This window comes from Nyctibius grandis, chromosome 2 (assembly GCF_013368605.1).
Source record: "Nyctibius grandis isolate bNycGra1 chromosome 2, bNycGra1.pri, whole genome shotgun sequence".
Classification (NCBI taxonomy): domain Eukaryota; kingdom Metazoa; phylum Chordata; class Aves; order Nyctibiiformes; family Nyctibiidae; genus Nyctibius; species Nyctibius grandis.
Genome location: NC_090659.1, coordinates 55,687,321 through 55,710,763, shown reverse-complemented (window position 1 = coordinate 55,710,763; position 23,443 = coordinate 55,687,321). Strand labels below are relative to the sequence as shown.

Here is a 23,443-nt window from a genome sequence, read left to right as displayed (position 1 = left end):
CAGAGAGGAAATAACTCAATTTTAATTTCTCCAACGTGCAGAGAACAACACTAACCATATAAATTAGTGAGCTGACAAAAATATGTGAAAGAAACCGTAAACACTTCAAAACCCTTTAAGTCTAAAGTCTAATTATTCCAGTTACTATATTAGATCAAGTTTTTAAATCAGCATCAGATGATATGTCACAGGTTTGTCAAATTCTGTTTTCAAGCAATTTGCAATTAATTTGTCACTTCTCATTATACTTCTGATCATCAGCTTTAACATTTCCAAGAGGATTAAGTTCACTGCTGTCAAAGCATAATATAGGACAGTCTTTCAGAGCTACTGAGGGCTTCTTTCTTAGAAGAGCCTAAAAAGCTGAAACTAACACACAGAAATAAAATCCTGTAGTTCAATGCTACAACACCAACAGATTGTTGTTCTACATTAAGATTTCTCTTTTTGCAGCTGTGGAATGTGTTTAAAGATTCAGTGTTTCCACTGTCTCATCGAAGTCCCGACCAGCTGTGGAGGTATGAAGCCCACCCAGAGGGCCGTGAGGTACTCTCTTCCTCACCTGAAGGAGAAAGAAAAAAACATACTTTAAACCAAGTTTATGTTAGACATTGCATTATTGATTATATGACCTTGTTTACCCCCCGCCTCTGTCCTTTTTCAAATGCTGTAGTAAACTTGTTTTACAGAGGTAACATTCAACACTCACTCTCAGGCTACCATAGATGTGTTCATGGATTTTATCACTAAGTCTACTTTACTTTGGGTACTTAAGGATGTTTTAAAGAAGCCATTTATCACCTTTCTCGAGAAAAATCCAGTAAGTGTTCATTAGAGTGCCAGAAGAACATCAAAATGCTATGGACTTAATTTACATCTCATGTTTCCAAATGCAAAGCCTATCATGGAATGCAGTACTTTGCCACTTTCCTTATTCATGTGATTTTGTTCATGAGTTTTAAGTGCTTATATATACACACGGTACTTACTCTTTATAATAATTCTAAAATAAAGTATAGGTCAGTTGCTAATGAAGTATAAGAACCTACAGGTTGTTATTGAGAAGTGACAAACAATACCTTAAAAAGTGTTTTTAAGGGGACAGATGCTCAAACAGGGTATTTGAAGCAGAGACAGAACGTTATTATGCAGTCAGCTCTTGGGTTAATTTCTTGCAAAGGCTTAACTCTTTCTTTCCTTCCCTAGTTCCTTTATTTCTTAAAGGAAAAGCATATTTTCTTGAAGAAATTTTTAAAGTTAATATATTGAAACTAATATTAGATCTGCAGTACTGCCTTGAGAGGACAACTTTAATTTAACTTCTATAAGTTTTTAGAACATCTGCCAAGAAAGTAATTCATTTATAGTAACTGCTATTTTAAGGTCACTGACAGAAATCTTTAACCCTACTCAAAACATGAACACATTAAATCTTTACAACATACTATCGTCTTCCTAAAACGTGTATGTTTCAGAAGAAATTATATTTTACCTGAATTTTATTTATATTTTTGCATATTTGTTCTGTTTTCTGAAAACTGAGTAGTAACTTCCCAACAGAGCAAAATGGTTTTATTGCTAGCTCACTGGCATGCTGCTAAGCTTTATTTTTCCCTCAAATGTCTACATAAAAGAAAGCACAGAACTTCAGTTGCCTTTATTTCCACTTTGCCTTTTTTTGCGACAATGTTTTGAACACCACCTACCTTGGGCAATTGCAACTAGCTTCCCCTTCTCTTCAGGGCTGAGATGCAACATGGTGTCTATTACTGGGAGCAGCCTTTCTTTCTCGCTTCCTGATTTTAGAAATATGAACTGCAATAGAACATTCTTCAAGTATTCTAGATTAGCCACAGACTTTTCTCTCTCTTGATTTCTTTCCAATCTTCTTATTTCATTCTTAAGAAGCTGCAGATGAGGGAAAAAAATATGCAATATTGTTTGCTTCATATAATGAGCAATTGAACAAAGGTCTTTTGAAGAGCTAAAAAGCAAATTATGCAGCTTGCTTCAAAAAGAATAGTGTGTGCATAGCAACATATTCTGGACAAAAATCCAGTGAAACTTGAACACGTGATAATGTTGTCCAGAATTAACTTTTTATTGATCAAAAATCACTTTTTTTTGATAAAATCTGTGCAGTAGTTATAATGATATATGGTACTAACTAATCAATTTCAGTAATAAAGAGTAAGAATTGAACAGTTAAATACACAACGTGGATCAAAGATTTAGCAATATTATTGTTCATTAAGAAACATTTTATAAAAGAAAGCTTAGCATGTTTAGAGAATATGTTAACTCAAAAATGTTTTCAGAAAACTCAGGGAGGTACAATCAAATCAAACTCTATTAGCACATGTATCTCCTTTTAACTTAAGACAGTTAAAAGAGGTTACAGGAAGAGAAACCAGACAGTGCTTCCCTTGGAATTTACTGCTTTCATCTAAGTGAAAGCAGTAAAGGCACTTCACTAAACATTGAACTTTCAAACTCTTGAGGGTTTTTTTGTAGCAGCTTTTAGTCCTCCGCCCAGCCTGACTAGAAACTGTGAGGGGAAAAAAGAAACCAGAAAATGGAAGTCAGCTCTGGAAGTGCTAATTAGTTATGTGGAATAAAAGCCTTTCCAAAATTAAGTTTTACATCAATACATTTTTATAGACTGCGATTTTCTCAAACATTTTTGGTGTTAAACATTTGGTCTAGGAAACAGACCATAGGAATTAGAGCTGTCCCCACATTTCCTGCATGTCTGCTAACCTTGATTTGTTCCATTAGGATTGCATTGGTTGCTTCTGATTCACGAAGTAATTCATTCAAGTGATCAGCACTCTTCGCTGTTGTGTTTAGCTTCTGAATCAGTTCATCCTTGGTGAGTTCTGTTTGCCACGGAGATAGTTCTGCAATTAATCGGAGAAGAAAATTGAGAGAAGGAAAAAGCACTTGCATCTACTTTATACTAACTTAACATTAGGACTTGATTAATGTAGTTTCTTAGAAAGAAAATCCATGCAAAGTCAGACTGCAAAATTAACAGGCTTCATTGCTGCTGCTGCAAGCTTGTTTTGTGATCTATTTTTGTATATGTAAGTATATTAAAAGGAGATTGGCAAATCAGTTCTAAGTACATCGAGATATATGGTTTTAATTTACCCCTTGTTTCCTCCCCATAGATGTAGATTTTCAACAGTTCTCCACAAAGTGTTCAGTAGACTTTTAAAACATGATCAGACGCTACCATATATTTTTCTACTTTTTTGGGGGACACTTAGAACACTGTTCTTCATGCTGGCTTTCATTTTCCTAGAAGAACAGGAATTTATTCATAGTTTTTAATAAGCCACATTAAGATGAACTGACATTTTACCCTTGCATTAATGAGAGTTAAATCAACACTTAGGTCTCTCTAGCAGAGACTAGTCTAGAATACAAAAAGTTCTGTAACTATGCACTGACTTGCTCATCCAGTCTTTTCCCTTTAGAAAGTCACAAATACGAAATCTTTAAATCACTAAAAGCTGTACCAGTATTTTATTGTTAGTTCTTACTCAAGGACAAAACTTCTACAGAAATTCAGTGGAGTGTATACTTAGTGGCACTTAAGCACTCTTGTGACTTGCCCCTAAAAGCAAGAAAACACAACATTCTCAGCTATTTTGAGGGCACAAACTTCTGCAACTTATGTAGGGAAGTGCTTCAAAAACCCACATGTTCTACCTACCAAGTTTTGATTCCGTGGAGTTCAGAAGTTGTTCCAAGGACGGTACATAGGTGCTGGCTGAAGAAACAGACTCGGTGTCTGTTGTTTCCATACCTTCTCCCTCTTCCCTAGCTACAGTGTGCACATCGAGAACAGGAAGGTCAGTGTTTCGCCGTTCTCTTAAGTTCTTCGTTGCTGGATTTGAAACAGCTGGACCTGAAAGATACTTACTAATGTTTGCCATCAGAATGCAACTGATATGGCTATTGCATTGGTGTGACTGTCTCAAACTGGAGAGCAGTATATAAAAATAGTCTTCAAAAGCAAGGGGAGGAAAGGTGAAGAAAAAGAGAGAGAGCGGGCCCGTAACAGGCATAACATTTATAATAGAAAATATAGCCTTTCACCTCCAAATGACCATGCCAATCAAAACCTGTTTCTAAATCCAAACTTGACTGGCAGTTTTTATTTCAGTGACTATGAAACCTTCATGCAGCTCTCCCTGATAATGTATTGTAGCTATGACAAGAGTGTCAAATGTTTTTAATGCAAAACAGAATTAGCTTTTCTTTCAACCACTCCTGTGGGAGGTGTAAATTATTCTGTTTTAATATTGTGTGCACTATCCTGCTGCTTCAGTAATATATGGAAAGAGTAAATTCTTAAACCATTACTGGTGCTTGGCATATATCCAACTACGTCCCAATTAGTAACTTTACAGATATGAAAATAGTGGTATCAGTGATTGATACGGCATGCTGTACATTCTCCAGAAGTTTCCGGTGTATTACAGAACCATGCACTATAAGCACGTTCTAGATTCAGATGCAGGTACACAAATTTGTGTCTAACCCAAGAAAACCTGGTATTATGACTGAAAGTTACCTCTACTGTTTGGTTCACTCTTGAGTTGGAAGAGCTGAGCTTCTACTCTGGACAGCTGCTGCTGAAGTGTCTCTACTGTCTTCCTGTGCTCTTCTTGCAGATTTCTGACCTGATCTCTGAAATTGTTCCGGAGAGCTTCGTTCTGGGCTGTCAGCTGACTCAGCGTCTGGGCATGCTCTGTTTTCATGACCATATTCTCAGACTGTATTGTGCAGAGCCTGAAAACAGTGTACACACAAAACGTAAGAAATGAACAGCAAAACACTGTCATTTTTACATTTGAAAATTTTTAGACTTTACAGTAGCTTTCAATTTTTGTGTGTATGATTACCTTAGAATGACCGTGCAACTTTTTTTCCATTTAAATTCCTCTTTTTGCAGGGAAAATCTAAGACTGAGAAAGTTCCACTTATTACCTATCATATGAGTGCACTGTGCTATATAAACTCTTGATTTCTATTTCAGAAAACAAAATTCACACATCTTTGGGAAAAAATGAAAGTATTAGAGACACTGTGGTCTAAACATTCTTAAATTCTAAAATTGCAATATGACTGTTTATAGTGTCATACAGGGCAGGACACTTACCTTATACTCCACTTCCTTTAACATTTATTTACCAAACACTTATGCAGGACTTCTGAAAATATAAGTTTCTAAGAAGCTAAGTTTATTTTTTTAAGCTTCAACTCTCAGTGCAAAAGAGGGTAGAAGAGTGTAGTTGTTAGCAAGAAAAACGTCAGTAACACATCAATTGTAGTTGGTTTGGAGGTACTCCAGAAGCAAGACAAAATTGTCACAAGCAATTAAACAAGTGCATGTATGGAAAGACTAAGCATAGGACTTGCTCTTATAAGCATACAAACTTAAATATAGCCAGAGTAGCAAAGAGCTAGTCTCTCTGGGTACAAAGGAAACCTACTGTGATATAGCTTATTTGCAGAAAAATGCAGAAGGACATAATTTAGTTGATTACAATGAATAATCATGTGGCTATCGGGAACAGAAAAAACAGTACAAAGATAAGAGACAAGAAGTCAACAGTTCCTAATACTAAGCTGTAGTTTCTAATGAATATTTCATGTGAACTCCTTTGTACCCTAAATGGAGAAGAAAAGGCAAGGAAAGACCCTTTTTGAAGAGCTCAAGTATTAGGTACTTTTTCAAAAAGTAATACAGATTAAACAGATTCCTTTCATTTTGAAAGAAATAGCACATTAACATTGTGGCAAGCATAGACTTAAAAACCAGTACTTTCTGTAAGAAAGGCACTTGGGTGGATGCAGGACTGGATATTTTATCAGTGAAATTGTCTGCCCTGCACTTAACTACCTTATTTTTCTAACATGAAACATGCATAAAATTTAGTTGAGCAGTCCAACACAAACGTAGTGCTGAGCATTGGACTTAAAAACAGTCAACGCGCTTAAGAAAGGTTAATTTTTAAACTTGACAGTTAACAGGTAGAAATATGGCAGAAATCTCAAATTCCCTGATCAGCTACTACTTTGTTTTCATTGCAGAAACTGATGAAAGTTTCTGAAGGCTGATGAAAAATAGCTAACAATCGTTTTGAAAATTCCTTTAACTTTGAAAGTTAAAGTTTCCTTGAACTTCCCTTTCATTGGGAAGTACAGTTATAGGCCACTGCATGCCCAGCCCTTAAAGTTCACACAAAATAAAATATCTATATCTATTCATCAGCAGACCATACTTTTCACGGAGTTCTGCCTCTTTTGCAACAGTCTCTTGCAGCATCTTATTGTGTCTTTCCAGCAGGGTGTCGTGTTCAGACTGCAATGCCTGGAGCTCGGATGCATTCATCTGTGAATTATGCTGAGCATCTTGCAGCTTAACTTTAAGTTGATCTATCACCATTTCCAACTGTTCTCTACAAGAGGAAAAAAGAAATAAACAACATACATTTATAAAGAATTATATTGTTTCAGAACCTGTATTATATCCACAACATTTTGGATAGCTGATCCAAATTGCTATTAATTAAATCAATACAGCACCATGACCAAAAGAATCTTAGAATGTGACTGCAGCAGAAATAATGAGGAAAGTTCTGCTTGTTTTTCAATATAAGTACAAATACGTTTATCATGTCCTATCTGAACTGCTGGGAACGTAACTATTGGGCTAGAAAGTGTGGAAGTGTGACTACCACTTTCTACTTCAAGCTGATTTGGAGGAACAAGACAGAAGGAGAATAATATGTGGGATGCAAATGGGAGAAACAATTTCTTCTTTAATGTGGTGGAGGTTTTTTTGTTTGTTTAGTAAATACTCATCAGTTCAATGAGACTGAATACAGGAGACAAATGGTTGGAGGAGATTTTGAGCAAAGGACTAGAAAGCAACATCAATGCATAAAAACAGATAAACTCTGTTGAACAGAAATACATCAAAATCAGATATACCAGGAGGAAAAAGTCTTAAGTCACACATATTCTCCTTTTATGCTTTCTGTATTTATATATGCAGACATCTCTATTATCTCATGAACTGTATCTCATTAACCCTTTGAGTTGATACTTGTAAATCATTTCTTTGAAAACTATTTGCCATCTGTTTATTGCTTGATTACTTGTCCATTTTGTTTCTAAGGTGGCCCTCTTTCACAAAAACCTAACAATACCAGAACTTCTCAAAATTCTGCAAAAAGGAGAGAGAAAGAAATGCGACTCTTGCAGTGTGCTTGCTTCAAAGAAAAGAAGGGGTAGCTCTATTTAAAAAAAAAAAACGAACAAACCACAAACACAAAGTCCTCTTCCAAAGCACAAGTCTCCCTCTGGTGGATTTTCAGCAGCAATTGCATGTACTGGTTTAAGAGCTGTGTCAGAAACGACTTCTGACATCTCACACATGAACGCCCAGCCTGTCACCAAGGGCAGCTATCAATAGCTTATAACTTACAGAAACCGATGTACTTTTGCAGTGGGTTCAGACATTTTCTGACGTGAATCTGAATATACCTGGCTTACAACTATACTTAAATGATTTTCAGGGAACTTCTGGCAGTGTAGCTTTTTTGGCAGTCTTTCCTCTTATAACAGCTGATAAGACTACAGTATTTTGTAAATCTGCTGGAACTGATGACTGAATTGGCAGCCAAAGCTTTAGCCACACTAAACCATTCCTTCCAGAAAAAGTTCAAAGTGAGCTAAGCTGAACAGTACCAATCTGTTCTTTTCTTCTTGGTTGGAAATGGCGGTTTGCTGCAATACTTTATGTCAGAGACAATGACATGTCAAGTCCACACAGACGATGCTGGCTAATTTCTGCTTGTAAGAATCATGAGAACCTTCCTAACACCTTACTTCTCCCTCTGACTGTAACAACAGGTGATCTACACAGAAGCAAATGTTAGAAAAGGCCAATCAAGGAATTAGAAACTAACATAGTACCACCATAGTACAACCTGATGATCTTTCTTCTATTCAGATAGGTAGAGCCACAGTTAGATTACAGATCAGATAAAAGTTTATAGAAATAAAGAGCTTTTTTTTTTTAAAAAAAAAAACAAAGTAACTGGGGAAGCCAACTGCCTCCCTTCCGATATTTTCCTTATTCAAGCAAAGAGTTAAACAGTGGAACTTGCTTGTTGGTCAGAAATGAGCAAAGGCAAGCACAGTAACTTGAGTATCAGTATTTTTCTGTATGCATATAAAAATTTTACTTTTACCTTTCTTGCTTGGCTCCCTCAGATTCTGTCTGAGCAGCAGATTTATTCTTTTGCTGTTTTAGAACATTATGAACACGGACTTTGTAGCTCTCGAATTCAGATGTAACAGATGCTTGTTCAGCCTATCACATAGAAAACAAACCCTTAATAAGTTATGCTGTTGACTATTGCTCCCTTATTTCTCTAAAATGAAACGCATCTGACACTGAAAAAACCCAAAGAACCACCTGTAGCATTTCCTTCTTTTAAATGGATAATTAAAATTGTGACTACCATAACGGATCATGTTTCTTTAGACTTTAACTGAATATCATAAAATATGAAACTTAAAAGAGACACTGATTTTCAACATACCAGTATTCAAGAAAAGAAAGAATACTTGCAAATTCAAAAATTGCATTCCAGAGATGCACAAGCAAGGGGTTCTATCAAACGGCTTTTAATGAAGGCAAAGGTGAAGGAAAAAAAAAAGGGATAAATCTGTTCTCCTTTTATACTACACAGGTGACAAAAATCTAACATGCCTTAAAGTTATACATAACTTTCAGGAGCTAAGTCAGTCTTGTAATGGTAATACACAGCACAAGATACAATATTCTAATTGATTGCAAGAGTGTTTGTTCTGTCTTCTCTTCCAAACTCAGCTGATACATGAGTTTCTGTGGACATCCAGAAAACTACCTTACAACATAGTAGCTTCATCCTTGACTACACTATACAGCAAGAATTATTCCCATCCTTCAAGTACTCATGTTATATATTTTTCTGAGAAAACACAGATGCAAGTTTTCATTCTTGCATCTTAGGAGAAACTAATGGATTCGTTATTCATCCTTAAGATGACTGAGATGCTCTCATCTTCAAGAGGAGGACTTTGCAAAGCTTCTCTTCAGCTGAACCGGTGAGTGAAATTCCACAGTGCTGACCCTGACTAGCCACTGCTCCAGCTTTTCTGGAGTCTGTAAGATTTCTGGGCATTTTCTTTAAATTAATTCTTCTCTTTTCTTCCAGTCAAACTATGTGACCTAGAATATTCCTAAGTCCTCAGGTACACAGCCTTAAATGTCAGCATGACCTTTGCCTTCTAACCTAGTATCTGCTTTGGTGTCCACCTTTCCTTTAGACAGAATTTTCCTTTGTTAATAACCTTGTAATAATATCTATTTTGTAGGTGTAGGGCACCTAAAAAGGAAGGCTAATCTTCCAACAGCTTCAAGCCATGCCATCATGGAAGATCTACACCAATCAAGGAGCAAGTCACCACTGATAGGTACCATAAGTCCCTAGTTATGAAGAATGCATTTGTAAAACCATGATCCATATCTACCAGTATGACTCGAGCAAGCCTCCTCTAGCAGCCACCACAAAGTTTGTCCATTTCAGTTCACCTTTTAAAATTTAGAAGTTTTTTGAGAGGGCTGCTTCAACTGTTACTTATCTGCAGGATGCACACCTATCATACAAAAGGGGCCATACTGTGGTGCAGTAATCTCCATAAAGATAGTTTGAACATAACAGTCTGAGCTGATTTTGTCTGGGATAGAGGTAATTTTCTTTGCAGTAGCTGGTATGGCTATGTTTTGGATTTGTGCTGAAAACAGTGTTGATAACACAGGGATGTTTTAGTTATTGCTGAGCAGGGCTTACACAGAGTCAAGGCCTTTTCTGTTTCTCACACCACACCACCAGCAAGTAGGCTGGGGGTGCACAAGAAGCTGGGAGGGGACACAGCTGGGACAGCCGACCCCAACTGATCAAAGGGATATTCCATACCGTATGACGTCATGCTCAGCATATAAAGCTGGGGGAAGAAGAAGGAAGGGGGGGGGCGTTCAGAGTGATGGCATTTGTTTTCCCAAGTAACAGTTACGCGTGATGGAGCCCTGCTTTCCTGGAGATTGCTGAACACCTGCCTGCTGATGGGAAGCAGTGAATGAATTCCTTGTTTTGGTTTGCTTGCATGCGCTGCTTTTGCTTTACCTATTAAACTGTCTTTATCTCAAACCACAAGTTTTCTCACTTTTACTCTTCTGATTCTCTCCCCTATCTCACTGAGGGGGAGTGACTGAGCGGCTGCGTGGGGCTTAGCTGCCGGCTGGGGTTAAACACAACACAGTCCTACTATATTCTGAATCTGTCTGTCTCCAATGCCAACACTAGATTCCAGGAAGATATAACACAGTGTCTTATCAACAAAAACCCAGAAATAATAACCACCTCAGCAATAGTGTCAGTTTCACATGTAGCTCAGCTGCCAATTAAGAAGTTGCTCATATAGCACTATATTAAAAGGTGCTTGCAAATACGTATTTTCACAGGTTTGGTTTTTTTGTTTTTTTTTTTTTTTTTTTTTTTAAGTGGTACTTGTGTTAACTGCTTTTATATGGACCAAATTATATTCCTTTTTTGTTTAAAGACATCTCTTTTTCCCGCAGTGTATACTTGCTGATAATCTTAAATAAACTCCGACTCCTCACTACCACCACAAGGTTTTCCCTTTAAGAGTGCAGTCCAGACGTCCCACCACAAGGGACACATGACAACAAGGACAGAGTCTGGCTTGTCCTCTATACCACCACTCAAATACATTAAGCACTGGGATAATTCCCAATTCTTGACAGACAAAAAGAGAACAGTGAAAGATCTGCAAAAATATTTTTAGAGAAGCAGACAGAGAGTGCAGTAAATCTTCCTTCTAAAGTCTCTGACATTACTTCTTCCACTAGAGTACCTGGGCTGCTCTGCACTCTTCTTGCAAGGTTGCAATTTTTTGCTGGTAAGCACTCAACGTACGCTGGTGTTGCTCCGAAGAAGTTCGCAGGTGTTCCTGAATTTTATGCTTTTCTGATGTTAGTACAGCCACTTGAATCTGAAAAAGTCAGTTGAAAACTTCACTATGACAAAATTTTTTCTTCGCTCTCCAAGGAGACATGCCACAGAGAACAGGATTCTACTACAGTAGTTCCTGCACAGAACTGATGAATATAAAATTAAAATCCAATAAAAATAGAATAAAAATAGACATGGGTTACCATGTACTTAATTTTTAAAATGTATTATGTTGTTTAAAGAGAGAATTGAAGATAAAATTACAGTAGTGGGGTGGCAGCATTTAAGAAAGCCAACCCCTCTCCCTTTCCTGCTACCTTTCATTACATTCAATTCCTATTCTGCCCAACCAACAATATTTATACAAATGGACAACACTTAAGATTTTTGCTGACAATGTTGCATTCTTCTGTTTTTAAACTGAGCAACTTCCATTTTTAAATAAATTATTTTAAAACATATCCCAGTTACAAGCTTCAAACTACAGTCCTCTCTTTTGGTGGAAAGGGAAAGGAAAGAGGAACGAGGAAGGGTAAACCTGTTTAAAGAACATCACAGGGGAAATATTTGGGGAAAGCCGCAAACAGACAAAATTCATTTAAGAAAAAGAACCAGTGATGTAGTAGTAAAAATAACACCTTTTCATTCTTCAGCCTATATTCCATCCGCCCAGTACAAATCACACCCTTATTACTTAAATAAGAAACCTTATACTAACAAAAAAATGAAGTTTCTTGCCTTATAGGCTTCCACTTGCTGTTGACTGGCTTCCAGTTCCCCTTTTAATGATGCCTGCAACACTAGCTGGTCATTTTCCTGCACGATAAAATTAGCTGGTTATTAAAAAATCTCAAACCTCAGCAACTTAATAATTCAGCTACCAGCCCGTTTTTTAAAAGTTAGCTTAAAAATGGAATACACAGTCATTAACATCTGGACTTACAGCCTGTTTTGAATCAGCCAGTTCTTTTTTGGTTTTCACCAGGAGTTGTTTTATCTTGGCATTTCTTTCCTCATCCTGTTGCATAGTCGACTGAAGTGACTCTAATGCAGAAAACAGCAGTTACATGCAAAGGAAACTTCCCCTCCTATATTTGCTTAAAAATATTGGAAAATATTGAAGCAAATTCTGACAGATTTAAGAGCTGCAAACAAGTAGCTTACAGTAAGTTTAGTATCCTATTTCCAGGTACCACAAAGATCTTCAAAGAAATTAAATTGCTTTAAGACTTAACACTTAAGGACAGGAAGAAATGAAATTTTTAACCACACGCTAACTAGTAAAGTTTTGTGAGTGTGGTATGTCAGAATGAAAACCCTTGTCAGTAATGAACTTTCAGAACTTACGATTAACTTCATCAGGTAAGAAACACAGTTTATCGGGCAGGCAATTGGGCTTTTATTTGCTGAATACTAGATTAAGTCACTGAAAACCTAGTAAAGTTTCCTTTATGGAAAAGTAATTTTGACTATGTTAACTGTTTAGTATCCCCTGCAAACCTTACTCTCACTCATTGACCTGAGAAATTGTTTCTGAATTGTACTTTTTATCATTACTAACTATACCATAGTGACTCTTGCTGTTTATAGTTTACTCACTTATTTCTTCCTGTAGGGTCTCTTGCTTCTGTTTCTGAATCCCCGTCTCTTGCTCAAGATCTTCTATTCTGCCGTCTTTATCAGTAATCTTCTGATTAAGTTCTTTTACTAGCCTTTCATAATCAGCTATTTCCATATCCATCAGTGTACTCTTTTGAGCATCCTGCAAGTTACACAGAAGGCAGTTACAGCTTACGATCTGCCTTGGCTGCTATAATTTTTTTTTCCTTAATTATATTAAAAAACTATATTGTCCATCTAACAAAAAGTTTATAATTATCCCTATCCACAAGCAACACCCATGCATCAGGTTTCCAGACATCTGAATTCTATTCCTATTTCTACTCATGACAGGCCACATAACCCCAGCCAAAACAAACAAACAAACAAACAAGAAAGAAACCCCAAACCCAAAAGTATACATCAGCTCTCCAAACACAAAACCAGGGGTAAAAGCCCTCATGTTTTCCCTTTTGCAAACTTTGGGCTTTAAAATCCTCAGAACAGAAAGGGAGGCATTCAACACAGCAAGATGGGCCAAAATCTTTGGCAGTCCATTAAGCACTAACATGAACAGCAATTCTACCTTTCTGGCCAGCTCTAGTTCTTGCATAGTCTTCTGCAGATGTTTCTTTTCCTTCTGGAGTTGCATCTGAAGCTCCTCCATTTCTCGGAGAGCACCATTATGTTCCTGAAATTTAAATACGTCTCAATTATGCAGTCCAATTTCAAAATAATGTCAGCATCTATTTACAGATATACACACACACACACACTTAGGTTGTACAAAGATAATTGATTCCTTTTTTAGGAAATCACTGGCAACCAAAGAAAAGCCCAGAAGATTATGAAGTGTTTTTCACATTCTGTAACAATGTCACTCTAAGTAACAGCCTTGCAAAGTTCTTTCAATGAACAGACCAAGTCTTCAAAAAAGACCGAGTCAAATAACAAGAAGAGAAAGTATGGAACTTGTTCTATAAAAACACAGTTTACAAAGGTCTAACAGAAGTCACATCCAGTGAAAGTAATGCTTCAGCCCATTCACCATCTCTACAGAGTACTACCTTTGTTTTCTGTTCTTTTAGAAGCTTTTCAGCTTCTAGTTCTTTGTCAGCCTTTGTCTTGGCTCTTTGTATCTCCAGTATCTGAGCTTCCAGCAGCTTAGCATTATGTTGCAGTGTTTCAACACGAGCCAGGAGGTCTTCATTAGCAGAGCATAACTGATCATGCTGAAATGATCACAGTCAAAAGATAAAAGTGTAAGCTGAATTTGTGTGCAACTTTGACAGATAAGATACTGTCTATATTTAAAAAACAAATATCGGTTTCTATCCAACTCCCTTACAAACAACACTCCTACAGATGAGTCTTGTCCATCTTAATTGTTTTAAACCAGAATAAGAAATAGGTTAAATTAAAGTCACTAGCACAATTTGATCATTTTATTCAGAGTTCATTTGCCCAGCTTTCTGTAAGATGGCTAGAATTACAAAAAAACTGGAAACAAATACCCCAACATTTATGCTTTCTGCAAGAACCACCTTCCTCCCTCAATAATACACAACGTTTGAGTACTTATTGTCCCACTTCAAATACAGCTGCTGTATTTATAAATAAATGATCATACTATTAATTGCTAAAAACGTTTTAACTGCAGCACCATCAAGCCTTCAACGAGATCATATCAGTACATAGTAAGAACTTCTCCTGTATCTGGGCTATTTTTGCAATGATTTTAACAGATTTAATTTTGACATCTTCAATGTTTTATGTTGGTCTATATTATGCAGATTAAGAATGAAGTATAAGTGAAAGAAGCTGCCAATTACCTAAACAGTGTTTTTATTTACAAAATACTTCATAGCAAACTTGAAAAATTCAATGCCTGCATAATCAGCAGAATATATGCTACTATTTGTCATTTCTTCCTACGCTATTCACTACTAGCTTCTGTTTATAAGGAAACGGTGGCCTAGGTGGATCTTCAGTGTAATCATGTATGGGGCCTGGGAGTTTAAAACCTAAATCCCAAACCCATTGCAGTTAGCTCTGCAAAAATGTGTCTCACAGCTGCTTAATTACCATCTTAGACTCTTCTGAATGCCACTATAGTACTCTACAATGCATCCTAAAGTCTCATCCCTGTGAACGATGCAAAAAGCCGTAATTTATTTAGTATGTTTAAACACTCTGTTGATTAAATAACAAAACTACATTTTGTCTAAGAAACAGAAGGAAAAAAATATAAAAGGTTCCTGTACTTCATGAGAAGTGTAGGTGTGAAATCAGAGAAATAGTGCAAGTTTGATACTTTGTTTTTATATCCGGTATATGCAGCAGAGTTCTATGTCCAAACCAAGCCAGAGGTGATCACCTGCTCTTTTCTGTGAGTTGACCTGGGGTAAATTAAACCCTTTCAATTGAAAAAGCCAGATGTTCTAGATATATTTACCTTTGTCACAGCCCAGATGAGATATCAGATATTGAAAAAGAAAAACCCTCTGAATTTCAAGTCACTATCCAAAATGCACTTAGGTTATGAAACTATATACAGTAACAATTACAAGAATAAAACTTACACTCAATAGGTAAAATAATTTTTACTGTAATTATCAACAGATCAGACACACATACAGAACTGACCTGCTGCAACGACACCTGTAGCTGTCTTGTGATGTCATCCATCTGACGTTCAAGATTATTTGCTCTGCCTTTTTCAGAATCCAGCTGTTCTCCTTGCTTATCATATTCCATCAGAAGATTCTTAACATACACAAACACAAAACCATCATTTTTTACAATATGCATTGCATAAGCACATTCTATACCTCAGATGCGTATTATCTTCCTAATATTTCAGCATATGAGTTGTCTTACCGCAATATCCGAAATATCAGAATGAAATGAAATGAAAGCTATTGTTCCATTACAGGCTCTGGCAAAAAGCCTTTTCAGTTCATGAAATTTGAGAATAATTCAGGTTGGAAAAGACCTCAGGAGGTCTACATTCAACCTCATGCTTAAAGCAGGGTCAGCAGTGAGATCAGATCAGGTTGCTCAGAGCTTTGTCCAGTCAGGTCTTTCCAAGGACCTGCTTCCAAGGATGGAGATGGTATTACACCTCTGGGCAACCTATTCCAAACCTCAACCATCCTCATAGGGTAAAAATGTTTATCCATGTATTCAGTCAGAATCTCTCATTTCAATTTAGGACTACTGTCCCTCATCTTGCACCACCATTAATAACCTGACTATTTCCTTTATAATGCCTTTGTAGGTACTGGAAGGCTGCTGTTATGTCCCTTTGAAGTCCTCTCCAGGCTGAGCAATTTCTCAGCCTTGTACATCACTTATTCCAGTCCCTGATGATCCTGGTCACCCTCCACTGAAATCACTTCAGGTTATCCATGTCTTTCTTGTATTTGGGGGAAGAAGGAGGAACCGAGACTGGTTGCAATACTCTCAGTGATGTCGTAAAATCATTTAGGTTGGAAAAGACCCTTAAGATCATTGAGTCCAACTGTTAATCTAGCACTGCCAAGTCCACCACTAAACCATGTCCCTAAGGACCACATCTACATGTCTTTTAAATACCTCCAGGGATGGTGACTCCACCACTTCCCTGAGCAGTCTGTTCCAATGCTTGACAACCCTTTCAGTGAAGAAATTTTTCCTGATATCCAATCTAAACCTCCCCTGGCACAACCTGAGGCAGTTTCCTCTTGTCCTATCGCTTGTTACTTGGGAGAAGAGACCAACATCCACCTCGCTACAACCTCCTTTCAGGTAGTTGTAGAGAGCGATAAGGTCTCCCCTGAGCCTCCTTTTCTCCAGACTAAACAACCCCAGCTCCCCCAGCCGCTCCTCATAACACTTATTCTCTAGAACCTTCACCTTCATGGGAGTGCTGACCAAAGAGAGATAATGACTTCCCTTGACCTACTAGCTGTTTTCCTGTTCTTGCAGCCCAGGATGCTGCAGCTACCTTTGGTACAAGAACAGTTTTCTCATTCTCAGTGCACTGCCTACAAAACCTTGAAATGCATTTCAGCAGCCACACTCTTCAGCTTGTATCAAGGAGTTCCTCTCTCCCACATGAAGAACTTTGCATCTGTCTTTGCTGAACTTCAAAAGGTTTCGGTCAGTCCATTCCTCACATTTGTCTCTGTCTCTCTGAACAGAAGCCCTGCCTCCAAGTCTATTGACTGTTACCAATTAGAAATAATCTAAGAACTTAATGAATTTGTACTCCATCACCTTCTCCAGTTCACTGTTAAACAGGACAGGTCCCAGCACAGACCCCTTTGGTACCCCATTTGTTATTGGCATCTAGTACAAGCCATTAATTGCTACTCTCTGAGCCAAAGCATGAAACTTTTTTTTTTTTAAGCACTCATTCAGTTGTTTATCCATTTAGTTCACGATGTCCTAGTGCAGATACAAGAGTAGTGAGAGAGCATCAAAAGCTTTCCTAAAGTCAAGATAAGTGACATATGCTGTTCTCTTCTCATCCACAGCTCCAACTGTTTTATCATGGCAGACAATCAGATTAATCAGACACAATTTACTCTTAGTGAATTGATGCTGACTGTCCTCAGTCACCTGCTTCTGCTTCACGCACCCAGAGATATGCTTCAAGAGGACTCGCTCCCAGGGAATTGTTAGTTTATGTCTTTATCACTTAAGGACTGTCTAATGAATTCCCAATTTAACATATTTTGAAGAATTCATAAGGATTTATGTTTTGCCTCAGCAATACATTGTTTGATACATACGATACTAGATTTAAAAGATTTAAAAATACCACCCAGTAGAAAGGAAGTGCCTTACCTTCTTCTGACTGCAGCCGCACAGTTCTTGTTACCAGAACCTTACATTTCTTGATTTGGGTACTCAACTGAACTGACATAATTTCTTTTGCCAAACATACTTGTGCATGTAAATAGCAATACATATCCAGGCTAGTCTTCAAAAGCAAAGTATTTTCTGACAGTTAACTGGCTTTTGTAAATATAGTACTATTCTTACCTTATAGCTTTCAGCTCCTTGAATGACATCTTTCATTGAAGCAGACAACTGATCTTTTTCTGATCGAACCAACTCCAATTCTTCCCTCAGAGTCTGCATCTTATTACAAAGAAGTGTGTGTTATTAAAACAGAACCCCACATGCAGAATGTTCTTCATATTAAGAAGCAGTCAAGGTACCTCTTTTCGGCTGGCATCTAATTCTTTCTTTGCTTTCACAGCAACAACCTTAATTTTATTTAGCTTCTCTCCTTTTTCTGCAGATTCTTTTTCCAGCCTTCCTAAAATAAATAAGAAAGTGAAAAAATACACCTCCCCTCTTCCCCAAGAAATGAAATGCAATTCAATTCAACTACAACACGAATACCAGCATGACTTTGAAACAAAACAAAATATAAAGCAGGGGGAGATGTTCAAATGTTTCATTCAGTTAAGCATTTAAATTTAATTTGAAGCTAGAACATCCAGCTGCACACACAGCTTAGGGACAATCCTTCCCTGTTTCAGAGGTTTCCATCACAGTAATGTTAAAAGCCATATTCCTGTCTACTTCTACGTACAGTTGTAACAACTTGGAACTATTTTCTTCCTAATGTGTTGGGATAACTACAATGAAACAACAGTAGTTTTGGCAAAGTGTTGCTTTCCTCTCCTCTTGGCAGCCTTACGGATTCTTATTGACACAAATATTTCCCATACTTAAAAAATAAACATGAAATCCACTACACTGTTTATAGCCAAATCTACACTGGAAGAAAAAAAATCTTAAGAAAAAAATCAAGTGATAACTGACTTAAGATTGCTAACAATATTTTAAATCCCTAATGGAAGGAATATTGTAGAAGTTGTATTGATATCTACTTCCCCACCTTCCTTGGCTTGCAGGAAATAGGGGACAATCATGCAGAGAAAATAAAACTAACAATCCAAAAACCCCAAACTGTTTACATAGAAGAGAACAGTGAGAAAGATACCAATTTTTTCTTGAAGCTCTGCTACTGAAGGCTGTTGATCAGTTTTCTCAGTCAATGTCTCCATTAAATTCTGTATTATAAACAAAAGATATAGGAAGTATTACAAAAATTTCTTTGCGATATCTGTTATTCCCCTAACAAGCCACCAGAACTTTCAGCTACAGCTAGACTGTCTACATTCTTCCTACCAAGAAAGTCTTTATGTGCCATTTCATATCAGCTTGGTAACTGAAAAGGATACTTATGTTGAAAAGAAAACATTCCAACCTTTTAACAGCTGCTTTCCATCCTGTCCGAGGACAAAAAATGGGAGACTATTAATTCTGCAGTTGCCAGTTTTACATAACCATCAGTTCCCAGGACCTGAAGCTAGCAGTAGCTAATGCAGAACAAGCAGGAGTTTTGTTTGAGATGGAGATCATAGAATGTTAGAGGTGAAAGATTATGAGGTCAGTTAGTCCACCTAGTTAAATGATCACTTTGAGGGGTATTGATAGGAAGAAAGGTTCAAGTACAAGCAACTTTTATCAAAATAGCACTATGACTGGTTTTGTTTGGTTGTTTTTTTTTTCCTGGGGGGAGGGAGGGGATTCTGAGGTGCTAGGAAACTTAGAAACATGTGCTTTCTAGAAGGGAAACTCACTTTGAGGCCAAGGAAGGGGGGGGTGGGGGTGGGAAGAGAGAGAATTGAAAGTATTTTTTGAACCTTAATTCTGAAGACTTTAGAGGTTTAGTCTGTATACTTCAATAACAAAATATAACCTTTAGAGAACTCAGTTCGTCTTTCACATTTCTAAGTTCAGTTTCCTTTTGTTCCAGAATGAAATTGAAGTCGTCTTCTTTTTCTGATCCTTTTTGCTGTTCTTGCATTTGACTTTCATAAAAAGCAAGTTTTTGAGTAATATCTTCAATATTAGCTAAAAGATCTTGATTTTCAGTCCTTGTTTTTTCACTGGCATTCTTCAGCTCCTGGATATCATGTTGAAGTGCTTCTTTTTCAGACAACACTCCTTCCAATTCTTCTCTCAGGAGATCCTTTTCTTTTTCAAAATCCTGAATCAGGGATCTATGTTCTGTATATTGAGCTGCATTTTCTTCCTCTAGTCTCTCAACTTCCCGCTGCAAATGAAGAACTTCCTCCTCATTCTGTAGAGCAAGGCACTGCTCTTCTTTCATTTTTGACAAGCATTCATTTGCAATTTCTAACAAGTTAAGAGAATCATATTCTTCATTAGAATCAGAAACGCTGGACCCCACTTGCTCAAGCAAGTGGTACAGCTGAGTTCTTACAAGGGATCTGTGCGCTTGTTCACTTTCAAGTAACGTTGATATATGGTCTTTTTCTGTGGTCATCATTTGTAGTTTCTTTTCTAAGTTTGCAGACTGCTCTTTCAACACTAACCAGACATCTTTTTCACATGTAATCTTTTCCAGCTCTTCACTTAATTCGCCTTTTTCCTGAATGATTTTCTTATTTTCCTCACGAAGAGTATATGCTTCAGATGAAAGGTTCTCTCTTTCACGCACCAGAGATTCAATCTGGTTTTCCAGTTGCTTTAGCGTTTCAGCATTTTCACTCTTACTAGTTAAAGCTTCGTTCAGTCTCTCTGTTAGTTCCTCCACCTTTTTCTTCAGGTCACTATTGTACTGGTTGGCAACATCTACTTCTTGCTGAAGTTCCTGAATTTTTCCTTGTTCTTGCTTGCACCTTTCCTGTAGGGTTTCTCTCTCTTCACCCAAGCATTTTACTTCATTTAAAATATCTTTGTTTTGATTAGTAAGAGCAATGATTTTCTCTTCCAGTTCTTTTATAATAGTCTCTTTTTGGTCATTGGAGCTTGTTATTGTGTTATTCTCCTCCTGAAGACTAACAATTTTACATTTAAGTTCTTCTATCTCTAGCTGATTAGATGGCAATTTTTTTGTTTCTTCCTGGAGACGATTCACAGTTTCAAGAAGAACATCCTTTTCATTGAAAGCAGTCCGGAGTTTCTGTTGCAGTTCACTGACATCAGAAGCTTGCTGTTGTCTCATTGATTCAAACTCCTGGCTGATCTTTCCAGCAGATTCCCCTAGCTCAGTCTGTAGAGTTTCCATTGTTTCTCTCAGGCTGTTGTAATTGGACACTGCTTCTTCTTTCTCCTGAGTTAGCTTTTCAAGTTGTTCTCTAAGATCCTGCATTTCAAAAACCAATGCCATCTTTTCTTTTTCCAAATCAGACAATAAAGTTTCATTTAGTTCAGAAATTTCTCTCTTATGTTGCTCTTTCAGAGTCCGAGTCTCTAACTTATGCTCTTCTACAGTGGTTTCACAGTGCTGTCTTGCTGCTTGAAGCTCCAATTTTAGTTTTTCAATTACACAACAGTAATCTTCTTTAGTAAGTTGCAATTCATTTATCTTAAAGTCCAAGTCTTCCCGCTCATGAAAGTACTCATCCTTTATGCGATGGATTTCCTCTTCCAGTTTTAGTTTAACATTACTCATGTAAGTTAACTCATCTTTTAATATACTATGTTGGGACTGGAGCTCTTCTAAGCTAAGCTCCAGGTGCCTAACCTTTTCTTCCACTTTTGCTTCTACACAAGGTTCTTCTTGTGTATCTACAACATCTATCTTCTTTTCTACATTTTTACTTAAGACTTCTCTCAGCTGCTCCAAGTCATATTCACGCTGGTCAGTATGAGCACACACTTCATCCTTCACGTCTTTCTCTTTTATTAAGCCCTCCTCTGCCAAACTGTGCTGTAACTGATTTATCTGATTTTGCTTTTCTTCATTTTCTTTAGATGATATTTCAATCTGATGCATCAACTCTGACACCTCTTCCTGATGGGCAATTTTTAATTTTTTAAGCTCTTCATTCAGATTTTTGATTTCATTATGGTAGCACTGAGAGTTGTTTTTAATGGTTTCTTGCAGATTCATCACTTCCTTGTTTTTGTCTTCATTCACAGTTTCCAACTGCTTGCTCAGACACAAAATTTGTTCCTCATAAGTAGATTTAATTCTTTGAACATCATCTTGTAATCTTTTAACTTCTTTTTGACTATCACTATGACATTCAATCTGTTCCACCATTTGTTTCTTCACTTGTTCCCCTAATTCCATTTGCAGCTTTATTAAGTCCTCATTGTGTTTGCATTGTGCATTTGCTAATTCACTCTTCAGAGCTTCTATTTCTTTCAGAGAGTCAATACTTGATTGCTCCAGTTGCTTCTGCAATTCTTCTGTCTTAGCCACTGCAGCCTAAACAAACACGCAAGTTATTACATACTGGTCATCTAGCACACTGAATTTCCAAACAAACTGTTTACAATAATGAACTAGAAGATTTAGGAGTCCTTAGTTTTAAAAATTGCTATAGTTTTTAAATATCTAACTATATTAGGACAAGTCAATTCAGGAGACACTGCAGAGAGTACAAAAATGTTTGCAGAATGAGAAAGGAAAACTAAGTCTTAAATCATGTTTACCAGCATAATTTCACAAAATGGTCATGACAGATTACAGCTTTAGCAGCTATTCTGATAATGTATTAGTGAAGACCAAATTACTTTTAGTCTATCAAATTCAAGTTATCTGGAATATAACAATGTTCATCAACTGCAAGCAATTCACTCTTTATTATTAATTGATATTACTGATATCATTTAGATGCCTCAGCTAACAGGCTCCTTCCTATGCATATCTGAATATAAACCTCCTATTTCCCACGGAAAGACAGAGCTGACTGATTGAAGCCATCACATGTGTAGGCTACTAATGCACAGACTGAATTAATTTTGAACAGCTGTGGATCTAGCTGGTGCATATAAGAATTTTATATTTATTGTCAGTCCTATAAAAACTATAAATTAGGGGTACAGAGAAAATATGCTTTAACTTATGAAGCCTTTATATTTTTAAAGGTAAAACAGAATACAGGTAAGTGCAGAAAAAGATTAAAATGAAAGTGAAATACACAACAAGCAAAACTAGAAAACAAACGTAATTCTGAAATATTTTGGTAATGCTCTAATGTTCATTTCAGTACCTCCGCTTCTTGCTTTCTCTGAATATTTTCTTTTTTCAGAGCTATGCACTGCTGCTGACTTTCAGCTTTTTCCAGAAGTACAACATCCAGTCTTTCTGTGAGAGCCTAATTTTAAGGGAGAAAAATCACTGAAATAAGGGTTTCCTAACAATGGAAGCCTGAACAATTTTTGCAAACCGTAGGAACTCACATATTGGTCATTACTTTTTTTGTCAATTAAACAGATCAGTCTGATTTTAAAAGTTACTTTCCACCCAAATATGACAGATATGGAAGATGCAGACTAAAACAATGATGCTGAGTAACAGATTCTGTTCAAAATCCTATTTCTGATCAGCTAATTTTTTATCACCAGGTGGTGGTGGTGTTGGAGGAGCTCCCCTTCCACAGAAAAGAAATCTCCATCCAAATTATTAAAAACGATTTTCCGGTTGATAAACTCCTCCTCACTACCAATTTTCATTTTCATATGCTATAATCCTTTTTTTGAGAAAGACAGATGTTCTTGCCACTTAAAAAAAATTCCAGTTACTTTTCTAAAAGTATTTCTTGTGACATGCAACTTTAATTATGTTTTTCTGATCTCATCAAATGACTGTCTCAGAAGTTTTCTAAATGGCTGAAGTCTTTCTGCAGTGGTCATTCCAAAACAAACAAAAGCCTGTCTAACCAGCTACACAAGGAAAAAGTCTTGCTGAAGAA

At 36.9% G+C, this 23,443-nt stretch overlaps 1 protein-coding gene across 1 annotated transcript in view; it reads right to left on the bottom strand.

Moving 5' to 3' along the window:
• GCC2 (GRIP and coiled-coil domain containing 2) overlaps positions 1–23,443 on the bottom strand; it is a 28,624-nt gene continuing 5,181 nt past the window's right edge. Inside the window, exons 5-23 of the mRNA XM_068425154.1 lie at positions 22,742–22,846; positions 19,471–21,954; positions 18,709–18,778; positions 17,915–18,015; positions 17,736–17,834; positions 15,351–15,470; positions 13,772–13,936; positions 13,291–13,395; positions 12,705–12,867; positions 12,049–12,149; positions 11,844–11,921; positions 11,008–11,145; positions 8,277–8,398; positions 6,300–6,476; positions 4,586–4,803; positions 3,722–3,916; positions 2,761–2,900; positions 1,707–1,908; positions 1–562 (exon numbers count right to left, since the gene is read on the bottom strand). Of these exons, the coding sequence (XP_068281255.1) occupies positions 492–562; positions 1,707–1,908; positions 2,761–2,900; positions 3,722–3,916; positions 4,586–4,803; positions 6,300–6,476; positions 8,277–8,398; positions 11,008–11,145; positions 11,844–11,921; positions 12,049–12,149; positions 12,705–12,867; positions 13,291–13,395; positions 13,772–13,936; positions 15,351–15,470; positions 17,736–17,834; positions 17,915–18,015; positions 18,709–18,778; positions 19,471–21,954; positions 22,742–22,846 (4,854 nt within the window). The 3' untranslated portion in view covers positions 1–491. The remainder of the gene's footprint in view (positions 563–1,706; positions 1,909–2,760; positions 2,901–3,721; positions 3,917–4,585; positions 4,804–6,299; positions 6,477–8,276; positions 8,399–11,007; positions 11,146–11,843; positions 11,922–12,048; positions 12,150–12,704; positions 12,868–13,290; positions 13,396–13,771; positions 13,937–15,350; positions 15,471–17,735; positions 17,835–17,914; positions 18,016–18,708; positions 18,779–19,470; positions 21,955–22,741; positions 22,847–23,443) is intronic.